At 37.6% G+C, this 13510-nt stretch overlaps 1 protein-coding gene across 1 annotated transcript in view; it reads right to left on the bottom strand.

Moving 5' to 3' along the window:
* Nucleotides 1-13510, bottom strand: part of LOC134798975 (adipokinetic hormone/corazonin-related peptide receptor variant I-like) — a 37313-nt gene that overhangs the window by 9217 nt on the left and 14586 nt on the right. Inside the window, exons 4-5 of the mRNA XM_063771400.1 lie at nt 10660-10850; nt 8985-9046 (exon numbers count right to left, since the gene is read on the bottom strand). Coding sequence (XP_063627470.1) covers nt 8985-9046; nt 10660-10850 — 253 coding nt within the window. The remainder of the gene's footprint in view (nt 1-8984; nt 9047-10659; nt 10851-13510) is intronic.

Raw genomic sequence — 13510 nt, 5'->3', positions numbered from 1 at the left:
AAGAATCCCAACGTGTTGAAAAGATGTCTGATATTCGTGGGTGGGGCGAACGAACCCTCGCCGCAAGTTAACTGCGGCCGTTTATGCTAGGGACTGCGTACTTACACTCAGCAGTATCCAATTCATAATTCGGTATTCTTAATTTATTGGTGCGGTTGAGATGTACTGCAATGAAGCTTGCGTAGTCGCTGTCGAAAATGGCGCCGATAAACTCATAGTAAAATACGGACAGCCCTAAGTGCATTAGACAATAATATTATGGAACTACACTTGTATGTACAGATAATCCTAGAAATCCGAGTGCATCACATAACGTGGTAGAAAGCGAAGCGTCCCGGCGAGACGCAAAGCTAAGCCGGCTTTCGGTAGCGTTCATTATCATAAGCCGATGCTGGTACAGCGTAAAATTTCTTGGGGATTTCTGCTCGTAAAGTTTATTTCTTCCATAACCGGCTGGAGAAGGATGAATTTGCTTTTGCGCAATAAACTTAAAAGCAATAAAGACGTGTTTTTCGCAGTAGGTACCCACTACCCACAGGCATACATATAGCAATGGCACAGACTATACAGTGACAATTTTTTTTAATATGTGACAAAGTCTATATTTTTACGATTGTTATTATTGATACTGTAGATTTGCGAGTACATACCTACAAAAACCATAACTATAGTCATTAATATCATGATTTTGCTCCTTATTTATGTAATTTTTTTTTCTTTATTTATTTTTTAACCGACTTCCAAATCACTAAAGGAGGAGGTTTTGTAAAGGAGTTGTATGTTTTTATTTATTTATTTTTTATGTTTGTTACTCCATATCTCCGTCATTACTGGACCGATTTTGAAAATTCTTTTTTTTTATTGTATGTATACAGATTGGTCCCGTTTTTGTCAAAACCCAGTTCTGATGATGGGATCCATGAGGAATCGAGGGAACTCCTCAAATCTTAAAGGCATAGATATGTATAGAGATTTTTGCTTTTTTATTTCCAAATCAAGTATATACATTCAGAAAAGTAACATTTAATGAAGTGGAATTGCTGATGATGAACTCTTCAACGACGCATAGTTCACGTTGGGCGATTTGTCCTCTTCGTTATGATTGTTAAGCAAGTTAAGTTTTTAAGCCACATCTTTGTCAAGCTCGAGTTCTGATGATGGGATCTATGAGGAATCGAGGGAACTCCTCAAATCTTAAAGGCATGCGTATAGAGATTTTTGTGTTTTCATCAGAAAATCAAGCATTTTCATTAAAAACTGTCGCATTTGATGAAGTGGAACTGCTGATGATGATCAGAACAAAACTCTTCAACGACGCATAGTACACGTTTGGTGATTTCGATTTCGACTTGGACTGGGACTGGGGCTGGGACCCGGACCCGGACCCAGACTCGGGCCCGGAATCGGACCCGTACTTGGACTCGGACCCGGACCTAGACTCAAACCCGGAGTTGGACCTGGACCTGGATCCGGGCTCTTATCTGAACCTGAACTCGGAGTTGGTCCTGAACCTGGACTTGGACCAGGACCTAGACCTGGACCTCGACCTGGACCTAGACCTGGACCTCGACCTGGACCTGGTTCTGGACCCGGACCAGGACTCGGACCCGGACCCGGACCTTGACCCGGTTCGGTTGAGAAGTCGGTTTCTGTTAAAGATGTGGAAGATGTTGAGGAAACAAAACAGCTGTGGTTACTTATTTGTCATGCGGTAAGTGACAAATGTTTTAACATATGTTGATGATGCGATAACATGATGCGATCATGTAACTATATACTCGTAAATAAAAAAAGCCTACAGTTTTAACGGTTGTAATAAACGGCAAGTAAAACAAAAAGTGAATGTTGAAAGTTTATTCATCAAGTGGGTGTGACATAATGGCCAGGGTAGGTGGGCCGTCCTCGGACTATAAAATGGGACAGTTTCAAAGGTTGCAATAAAAACTAACCTTGGCAAATGAGCGTGCGAGCGTACAAATAAGTGCATAAGTCGAGGGCGACGAAAAAACCGCTTTAAGTGAATTTATTCACATTGAAAATAATAATCTAATATACTTACCTACGATGAGCCCTAACAGGGCGTCATGGACTGACTTTATTTAATTATTTAACACCTGTTTGATTTTATGTACATGATTATACAATGAATAAATGAAATGAATGAATAAATGAGTTATCTATCTATCTATCCTATATAATATCTTCCCTATCCTATATATCCTTTATTTGATTTAGAGGTTATTGTTAGCCATAGAACCCTCGACTTGTGACTGGGCGTTTCTTAAGTCTAGGCGATGACTACGCAACGTTGCGCATCAATAGGGCACGTACAATACACTGCCGGACGTATAATCGCTCCATTTCTATTTATGTGATAAGTCAGAACCAGTGATCCAATTTCTCATTTATAAGATATCAGGTTTCTTCGTCATCGAAGCAAACGCGGCCCAAAATAGTGGTTTATAGTAACCTTTGCCTGTCATACATATTTATTAGGTTCAGTTTAAAAATACCTACAAAAGAATTATTGATGAAACATTCACGAACACGTTACAAAATATTTAACCGGAGTCACCGGACTATTTCGTAGCGAGTGGATGTCATAGCGAGGGGATTTCATAGCCATATTAGTATTGAAACGAGAGCCTCTTGCGGGGGCAATATATGTAGGAGACATGAACCACTAAGCTTTAGGATAATACTTGGCCTTTCCATTCACAAACCACTTTGTACTCCGTTTTGAGGTTATTCATTGTAGGTTCGAACCTATATTCTGCTATAACTCTGCGTAACCCACGGTCGTTATATGACGCTAATACTTAGTGTCGGTTCGTAAGTGAAGCAAGCAAGATTATAACAATGTTTATCGAGTCGAGTCTGCTCGTTATATCGAATTTGTGCTTTAGTGCTAAACGTATTTGTATGTAGGTACTTAAGAGCCCATCAACGTGCACACTAGCGCCACTGCTAAATAATTTGTGTGATTATTTAAATTTAACGACAGGTATTTCAAAAACCGGGCAAGTGCGAGTCGGCCTCGCGCACGAAGGGTTCCGTACCATAATGCAAAAAACGGCAAAAAAAAAAAACGGTCACCCATCCAAGTACTGACCCCGCCCGACGTTGCTTAACTTCGGTCAAAAATCACGTTTGTTGTATGGGAGCCCCACTTAAATCTTTATTTTATTCTGTTTTTAGTATTTGTTGTTATAGCGGCAACAGAAATACATCATCTGTGAAAATTTCAATTGTCTAGCTATCACGGTTCGTGAGATACAGCCTGGTGACAGGCGGACGGACGGACGGACGGACAGCGGAGTCTTAGTAATAGGGTCCCGTTTTACCCTTTGGGTACGGAACCCTAAAAAGGGGGCCGCTACGTACTGTATTGTGTATTTAAGTACCTTTTGAATACATCAAACTAGTTTTTATGTTGCTGGATTCGTCAATCTATGCGTCCGAAGTTAAAGCGGCCGTTTTTGTTTTGAGTTCCTAGATCGACGAATCCAGCAACATAAAAACTAGTTTGATGTATTCAAAAGGTACTTAAATACACAATACAAGATAGATAGATTACAACAATACACTAACGACTATTTATTATAAATATGCACCTATAAAGGTACGTTGGTTCGATTCTAAATCGTATAATTACAGAGCTTTAAAAGATACATTAATAAACAGGTTTGCTGCTACACATTGAACTAAACATATTAAAGATAGCTGTGTAGTGTCCGCGCCAATACATGTACGGACAAGTACCGACATGTACGATAGTTACCCATCAATATATTATCAATCTGACTCAGTGTACGCCCGAATTGGCCTGTACAAAATTGGTTGTTGGTAAAGCACTACGCAGCTATTAGTATCTTTTTCCTCTTGTCAGCACTTAAGCCTTTTAACATTTTTTACTAGTATTTTATTAGTCTAGACACCGTAGACTGCCGCTAACAGACCGGATAAGCATTATTCTAACGGTTGCTAATAATATAAGTCTGTCTGTTTCGAAACAAAGATGAACGTAGCATTGTGACAGATAAATCTACCATAAGTCCATGATACAGTTAAGCAGAAAAAGCATTATTAAATTTTATACGTCGTGTTCGTGCAGTAAAATATTAAATTGAACGAGTTTTCAAATATAAATAAGGCAGATACGAGTATGTTTAAGGCGGGATTCCACCAGTGTGCGCCACTGGTAGAACCCCCAGTCGTGATTGTAGCATACTCGTATGGCTTTATTTTAAATCTGTAAAGTATTCAGTCATAAAAGCTTACGCCATTTTTCTTATACATGCAGTATATGAATTCATTGTGACTAATTATAGGGTTGATACTAAGACTGTCTTAGTTACCATTATTGCAATAGAAGTGACTAATGGAATTAAAATAAAATCACAAGCAATTCTCACAGAAACTCAGTTCTCTCGGAAATTAAAGACTTCCAAACTAATGATAATACGTTCAAACCCCGGCTCGTACTGAGTTACCGATGAGTTTATGCAAAAGTACCTAGGTACTAAATAGGCACCACAATGAAAAAATATATTTGCTAATAACGTAATAACGTGGGGCCTAGTTTATTCTCTAACTTGTAAGTTCCTTCAGATGACGCGTTTATTAAACCCAACCCCGGCACCAATTCTTGGGATTAGTTAGCCCAGGCTCCTTTAGAATGCAACCGGAAAGACGACAAGACGAGGAAGACGCAACCAGACGCAAGAAGAGGAAGATGCAATAAAAAAATATGAATTATGAACCCCTGACAATAATTAAACTACCTACGTATTACTACCCAACTAACGAACTAACTATTTTAGCTCAGCGATCCAAAGAGAATCTTGGCCTCCGAGACGAGACCGTGTCACCTGTCCCGATCCTGCGCAACTTCTTGCCAGTTACTGTCGCGAAACTGAAGGAGATCCACCGTCAAACTGTCTCCTCTGCAATACCTGCGCCGACCCACCGGGCGGCTACCAGAAATGCAAGAAATTTGACTGAAGAGGGGGCTAACACAAAATTGTAGTTTATAATATTTAATTCTTACACGTCTTAATCAAGAAAAAAATACCTGAAAAAAATTCATACGGAAACTAGACTATATTTGCGAGGGCAGACTCTAACCCAAATCTTAAAAGGTTACAGTTGGCTCGATAGAAAAAAATCTCCAAAACATGTCTTTTTTTATATATTTTCAGTTCAATATCGTTACCCTGCATACCAATACTACTGTGTTAAATTTAAGTGTATTTACATTCAAGGCTACAATTATGACAGTAAATAATTGTAAACAGCCGGGGCTGAACCAGTTCACGATCCATATTTATTTTTGGCGTAAAATTAAACAATTATCTTCATAATCGGTAACCTGGTAAACTCAAACAGATGTTGATCAATATGTACATATCAAATTACTCTCGTTTAAGAGTAATTTAAGAGTAATTTCATTAAGACTAAAATGAGATTACATATTAAGTAGGAATTAATTACGTATGTAAAGATTTCCGGTAGGTATGTGCAAAAATTCATTACCCTCCAAGACGTAGTTTTAAAATGAGAACGAAACTCCGTTTGTATGGGAAGGTGAAATTCGGCCGAGCTTATTGCGGACTCTTAAGGCAACCTTGAGAAGGCCATAATGAAGGCGTACACGAGTAATAAGCTTATTTAGCTCACTCCGAGTTCGACCTCTTTTTAGGATTAATTGTTTGGAGTACAAAGTAGAAATACAAAAGGAGGTCGTTGAGACCTCCTTTTGTTAATAACTAATTAAGCCGCGAATAGACTGTAAATGTGCCAATACAACCCGTTCATTGTTGTAAGTTATTGGTTTTCTGCTGCCCAAAGGTTGTCTGGAAGAGATCGCTAAGACCGCCTTTTGTTACCTAATGTAATGTGTATTCTTTTTCTGTAGTTTTTATATTATTATTAAATCTATAGTTAATAGAATAGAATAGAATGGAATAGAACAGAATAGAATAGAATATAATAGAATTGAATTGAATATGTATAATAGAATTGAATATAATAGAATTGGATATGTATAATAGAATTGAATATAATATAATAGAATAGAATAGAATATAATTTCATTTAGTCAAGTAGGATTTTCCAATCTCTTTTGAACCGTCAAAGTCAAAAAGTCCATAATAATAACAGCTTACAAAATACACAATTCAACAATTACAATTTACTACCAATAAAAATACATTTCGTCAAACTACCGAACCTGCTCCCAAAATTTCACGCGGATCGGTTGAAAAATGCGACTCTGAAGAGGACATACGAAAGAATTTTTGTCATTTTTGACCAAGCTGAAACGGACACCTTCGCTGACGCTCGGTCAGTAAATAAAATGCAGTGAATCATACATTACGTCGTAGGCATCTATACATATAATAAAGCTGAAGACGGTCGAAAGTCTGTACATGGAAGATATTTGAAAAAAAGTTGGCTGGGGATACTTAGAATCGATAACAGAACACGTTCCAAAAGTTTTTAGAATTTTTGTCTGTTTGTCTGTTTATCTGTTTATCTGTTTATCTGTTTATCTGTTTATCTGTTTATCTGTTTATCTGTTTATCTGTTTGTCTCTTTATTTGAACGCGCATCACGTGAAAACGGCTGAACGGATTTTGATGAAAACTTTACTAATCTGTCGAGAAAATCCCCGGCCAGGTTATAGGCTATAAAAATTCAACTCCTAAAAGGGGGGTAGCCACAACACTCGATTGATTTAAGTTTGCCCCTGAATCTTATGGCGCTACTTAGGAAGGAGGGGCAAACCACCGAGGAAAGATTTTGCCAAATTAACTCTAAGTTTAGAACCCCCGGGGTACGGATATCAACAAAAATAATTGAATAATTATGTTGATTTAATAAATTAATAATACAAGAAAATTAAACGACAGTAAATTAATTGCCCCTCATTGCACAGTCTTTTGGGGAACTGAGTAAACATTAATTAATAAAGAAAACTAAAAATGAGTTTACATAGTTACATAGTGGTAAAATAAACACACATAATTATCAACACGCGTATAATTGCATAATTATTTAAAATTATTAATTTTCTCCATCATGAATTATACCTAATCGTAATTATATCGCACCCATATCAAATCCATATTTATACAAGGTGGGTACTTTGAAAAATAAAAACATAGACCTCTGTCATTTGCAGTGCCGGTTTAACCCTTTTAGGCAAAATAAGCACTTGCTTAGGGCATCACGTCTAGGGGGCACCAAAACCGTAGGCAAAAAAAGCGCAGGCTGCATCAGCATTGCAGTCGTCGTGGAGTAGGTACCTACATGAAACTTTTATACCTACGTGTACAAGTACCCATCTAATAACGTACCATCCCTTCTCTGTATGAAATCCTGGATTCGCGCCTGGTTGGAACTAAAAGTAAAAATGTACAATTGTCTATCAAATTGCGTTTTTTATATCGAAAAATTTTCGCTCTTGCTTCGCTCGCGTTCTCAGTAACATTCTAAGATATGATAAAGGCGACATTCGGGTGGCGACTGCAGTAGCATTACTCTGTTGCAACGTTACTGCTGCAGTAGGTACTGTCAATTTTTGTGATAAAATGATGTGACTGATTTCCATACTAAAAGTAGAAATGTACAACTGTCTATCAAATTGCGTTTTTATATCGAAAAATTTTCGCGCTCGCTTCGCTCGCGTTTTCAATCACTTTCTAAGATATGGCGACTGCAGCAGCATTACTCTGTTGCAACGTTACTGCTGTAGTACTGTCAATTTTCGTGATAAAATTATGTGACTGATTTCCATACTAAAAGTAGAAATGTAAAACTGTCTATCAAATTGCGTTTTTATATCGAAAAATTTTCGCGCTCGCTTCGCTCGCGTTTCCAATTTCTTTCTAAGGTTTGGCGACTGCAGCAGCATTTCTCTGTTGCAACGTTACTGCTGCAGCACTGTCAATTTTCGTGATAAAATGATGTGACTGATTTCCATACTAAAAGTAAAAATGTAAAACTGTCTATCAAATTGCGTTATATATCGAAAAATTTTCGCGCTCACTTCGCTCGCGTTTTCAATATCTTTCTCAGGTTTGGCGACTGCAGCAGCATTTCTCTGTTGCAACGTTACTGCTGCAGCACTGTCAATTTTCATTATTAAATGATGTGACTGATTTCCATACTAAAAGTAAAAATGTACAACTGTCTATCAAATTGCGTTTTTATATCGAAAAATTTTCGCGCTCGCTTCGCTCGCGTTTTCAATATATTTCTGAGGTATGGCGACTGCAGCAGCATTACTCTATTGCAACGTTACTGCTACAGCACTGTCAATTTTCGTGATAAAATGATGTGACTAATTTCCATTCTCAGCTGTAATGCGGCAATGAACGTCACTCAACTAACCAAAATATTCAATGTAATTTCGATGACCCTTAGGGAGACGGGGCACCATGGTCTAGAAATGCTTAGAGCATCAAAACGGCACTGGTCGTTTGCGGAGTCAAACGATTTGGGACTCGCATTTAATACGCATTATCATGCCTTCCAGAAAAAAATCCAATCATTCGCGAAAGTCTCGCAACGCATTGAGGTTACAAGGGGCACGTGGTCTTCCTCAGGAGTCTGAAGAAGACCACAGTGAGTGGCGCTCTAGCCAGGCAGGCCGCTTCGCTTACGCTCGCGCGCGTATACCTTACTGTATCGTCCGATATACATCTACTACTCTGTCGTTTAAATCACGTGTAACATTTGAATAAGGGCGTAAAAAAATATTGATTTTGGAGTGTAGTTTTATTTCGTGGTACCTAATTGTAAAATATTTTATCTGGACTGCAGTCCTCTAGCATATCCATCTGTCAACTTGACTTCAAGTTCCGCCTCCAGGGGAGAGGGAGAGAAATTAGGATTAGTAATTAGCCGCTTACTGACACAGACCGAATTCCACGCGGGCGGAGCCGCGGGCACAGCTAGTACGTAAATAAAGCACTTACCGGAGCAGGATGCAAGTCGTTGGTCGGCAGCTTAGTCTTGAGAGTTGCGTGCGCTGACATCCCTTTGTTCATATGAAACAATACAATTTGAATTATTTCAATACCTCTGTTTCCGTGGAGCTATCGATTTAGTTATTATATACATATATTATGTCATTGGTATGGTAGAAGACGGGGGTTGATAAACTTTTCAGAAGAGTGAACTCTAGTAGAAATTATCGGTTTAAAAAAGATTACGGAATAACACAGCTCAGTAGGCGAGATGTAGTGAAATCATTCTATCACAGTTACCAAACATTGCGGTATCGCTCTTTCATTAGATAATTATTATAGTGTTAAAGATGAAGACAGTCATATTTAGGTTTAAGCGTTAACATTATTAAGTTTCAGACATTTCATAGAGCCAATAATATTGCCTTCATTAGTCTAAAACTCTAAATATTTAAGATTATTTATTACTTATTCGTACGTAACGAAGAAGCACAATGAGATCTGTGAGCCTGATGGTACATTTAACGCTTTCGTAGCTATTTAACAAATCAGTTTTCTCCTTAGATTAAATGAAAGGCTATGTCAGCCTTAATGAAAATGACTTAGATACCTATAGATACTATAATTCGTTTTATTTAGCATTAGAAAGCAGGTAAGCGATCTTGACAACTATTACTTATGAAAGCAGAAGAATATAAATTATCGTATTAGATTCATAATTGTTACATATTTGCCGTGACTTATTTTTAAAACGTGTTTTTCAATAAAAAGACACATCAAGATTGTTTACCTTATTTCTAATGCTAAAAAAATCGAACTATAAGTCTGTGTCATTCTATACCCATCCCAGAAAACAGGGCGTCGTCTACAACACCTGAATTTTAATTTCGTTTTACTTGAAAATGTCTAGGCAATTCATAATTTAGGCCATTTAGATTGGTTAGTCTTTCGATAAGCTGTAGAATTTTGATTTATAGAGTTGAAATGTAAAGAAAATTTCGGGCACAAAATCAATATAGATGTTAATTTAAACGTGCAAACAATTAGTGACTTTAAAGACAATACCTATTTCGAAATTATTAAGACGGCTTAAATCTTCTCTTAACTGGTAAGCAGCCGAGATTGAGACTACTCAAAGTGGAATTTAAATAATTGACAAAATGTAGTCATTCCAACAACTCAAAATGACGTTGGCTTAAGATGTGAGAATATTTAGTAGAAAGTTCATATTACGCTGGACGGTAGGTATTCTATAAATGTATTTAATTATTTAAATGTGATTTGAAAACACTACGAAAGGTGGCGAAATGTGTTTTGCACCGTAAAACTAAGTTATACCTATAGTTTAAATATATGTTACTTAATTACTTGATTACTCGTCGTTTGTTCTGTTAAGGATGACTCACGCTAGACCGGGCCGGGGCCGGGGCCGGGCCAGAGCTTCCAGCGCTTCGTTTTCTATGGGAACCACCACGCGATCACCGATCAGCCGTCATAGAAAATAACATGTCGGACGCTTCGGCTCGGGCACGGCCCAGTCTAGCGTGAGTCATCCTTTATTCTAAACCACAAATTTAAGGAAGATAATATAAACCTATAACTATTGCAATTCGGCATTTTATTTTAAGACAAAGTTGCTATTATTGGGGGGAGTTACTGCACCAAAATATAAATACAAACTCACGTGTGATCTCATTGCTAGCGGCATGTATGCAGAAGATTTTCTTAAACGTCTTTGTGAAGATGGCCTTTAGGTTCAACGCGTAGGTCCCGTAGACGAGAGGGTCCATGCACGAGTTGGACACTGCCATGACGAAGAACAGGTCCTGTAGCCGGGCCGAGACGTGCTTGGCCGACTGCCGGTCCACCATGTACCTAAAAAAAGTGGCGTAGGTACCATCACGTTCCGCGATTGTTGCGCCATTTAGGGTCCTAGCTAATCGGTTGTCGTACACTTATGGTATAGAATTTCCAATTTAGCAAGAACCCTAAATGGCATAACATTCCCGTGTGGTGACTGTACATTCAGAAGAATAGAGTCTGTGCGGAAAGAGAAGTCGTAGAATGTATGGGCTCCCTTACATTCCACGACTCTTCTCTTTCCGCACAGACTCTATCTTTCAACTATTCGTACTGACGTACGAATACAGAATAGTTACTGACGTAACTTATATTAATGACCACACCACACGGTACACAACCATGACTTTGGTGTTGCTTTTGCTTCAGCCATGTAGCTTATATAGGAGCTGTTATATATAGACAATGAGGGTAGGGTCCGTGGTCCAATGTCATTGCGTCTCACTCTCTCTTCAAGCAAAATGTGAGAAAAATACACATTGGACACTGAAATTGGACAGGTGGAATACCACCCTCACCCCTCACACAAACTTGGCTGACTATAAATTAAATACCGTATTACTTCCTACAGTATAATGATACGAGTATTATTGAATTCTGCGAAATATTTATTAATATAAGCCTTTATGCTGTTTCGTTTCACATTTGTTTTATGTTTTCTGAAAGGTACGAGTATGATGGATAGGATAGTACAATACGAGTATCATCGATCATTTATGTTCATTGCTACGAAATAACCCAATGTATAACTTTAGTTATAGTATTATCTATTCATGTATTACTTAGGTACATGGGCGTATCTTAAGAACTAAACATAGCCAGCCCCACAAAAGAATTGATTTTACACAGAATAAAACTTAAATAATATTTTTTCATCAAGTAGTTGAACATTTGAAATCGAGTAATTTACTTATTATATTAAACTTATTTGGGTGCTGAGCGTAAGTAATTTGAATAAAGACTATAGCTTTTAGTATTAAGTAATAGTTTAATATAAGTAGTATGTAATATGTGTGTTTGTGTTTAGTAGTCTCCATATTTTGCTCCGTGCACTACCTGTTGACTTTTGTTTGAGTTCTATATTTCCTACTACCCAAAGGTTGTCTGGAAGAGATCGATTTTTAGCGATAAGACCGCCTGTTGTTACCTGGTTCTATTTTTCCGTTAAAATTTCTTTGTAGTTTTACATGTATGTAAAATGTATAATTATTGGTGCAATAAAGAATATTTACTTCACTTCCTTACTTTATTTTCGTTCAAAGACGTTTCGCGGAGTTATGATGTTTTCAAATCAATGCCGTAGATAACTTGGTAATAGGTATGTACTATATTTATAGATCAAATCCAGTTGTTATAATACCACAGTATAAGGACAATTGACAGTAGGTAGTAGGTGGTTAACCTATTTCCTCGTCACTGAGTGTCCTTACACTCCTTACATAGTTAATACTAACTCAGATAATTATGGACGAGCGGTGCCTATTTCGCTAATAATGTTACATCTTTTCCACTTGTCTGCACATCTGTGTACCTACCTACCTCTGTTTGAAGATAGACTACTTCAATAAATCTGTTATGAGAATGTCCAGCTGACAATAAATAGCACTTCCGTATGTAACAATGTAGGTAACACATATTGGTTCGCCGAAGGGTCCGTGAAGAATACCGATCCCATTCATCCTATGATTAATCCTAACTTAGATAGTCAGGAAGGGACAGGATTCGGATTACGCTATTTTGCTCAATTCTAAGACGTGACCACGTCCATCCACGTATACGTGTATTTTATACCAATAAACCAAAGAAATTCCTATATTTATATAACGTTATCCATTTCATTGTTAAAAACTGGGTAAGTCGGTCTGTGAGAACGTGTCAGTCCCGAAATGAACGTGTTTTTTCCAGACAAGGTCTAAACGTTTTCACTTTTTTGAATTTATCATCCTAGAATTTCCAACTGGTTTAGTCTAGTAATCATAGATGGAAGATATTACCATCTCTATCCATCTCATGGGTTTTCCCAAGCTTGCAGGTCTTGGCTTAACACATTCACTGCCAGCGACCCGCTCTGCCGCCCGCAGATTCGATCGGCCCGATCCTAACTATAAGATACGTCAATTAATAGATCTAGAAACTATATGGATTAAATGTCTCAGTCTCAAAAGTGACGTTTTTGTTTGAAGAAACGTCACATTTGTCACTGAAATATCTAATCCTTATCGTTTCTATTAATTGACGTATCTTAAAGTTCGAATCGGGCCGATAAAGCTTTCACGTGTTATCGGTTACGCTCGTAGGGCGTAGCTCGCGCTGGCAATAAGTGGATGTGATAAGTGACCGTTTTACGAGTGGGTAGCTACTATGCGCATCACTTGTACCAACTACTTACTTAGTTCCTCTTTAAGAGAAATTTCCTACTAAATTATATTTTATTAAATAAAAGCTATTACTTATAAGGGAAAACATATTGAAACGACTTGCCGTTTCTCCTTTGTTATAAAAATATGTGATGTTGTTCATGTCAAATGATATTTTTTAACAAAAAATGTCTAGAACAAAATAATACATAGCCATAAATTATAAATATTATAATAGACGATGTGAATAAGTGGCCATCAGTAAATACATGACGAGTAACGTTATTATTTAATCGCAGAAGCGTTAAGTTACTTATA

The sequence above is a fragment of the Cydia splendana genome, chromosome 17, assembly GCF_910591565.1.
Source record: "Cydia splendana chromosome 17, ilCydSple1.2, whole genome shotgun sequence".
Taxonomy (NCBI): Eukaryota; Metazoa; Arthropoda; class Insecta; order Lepidoptera; family Tortricidae; genus Cydia; species Cydia splendana.
Note: the sequence above shows the minus strand (reverse complement) of the source record. Positions and strands in the feature narration are given on the sequence as shown.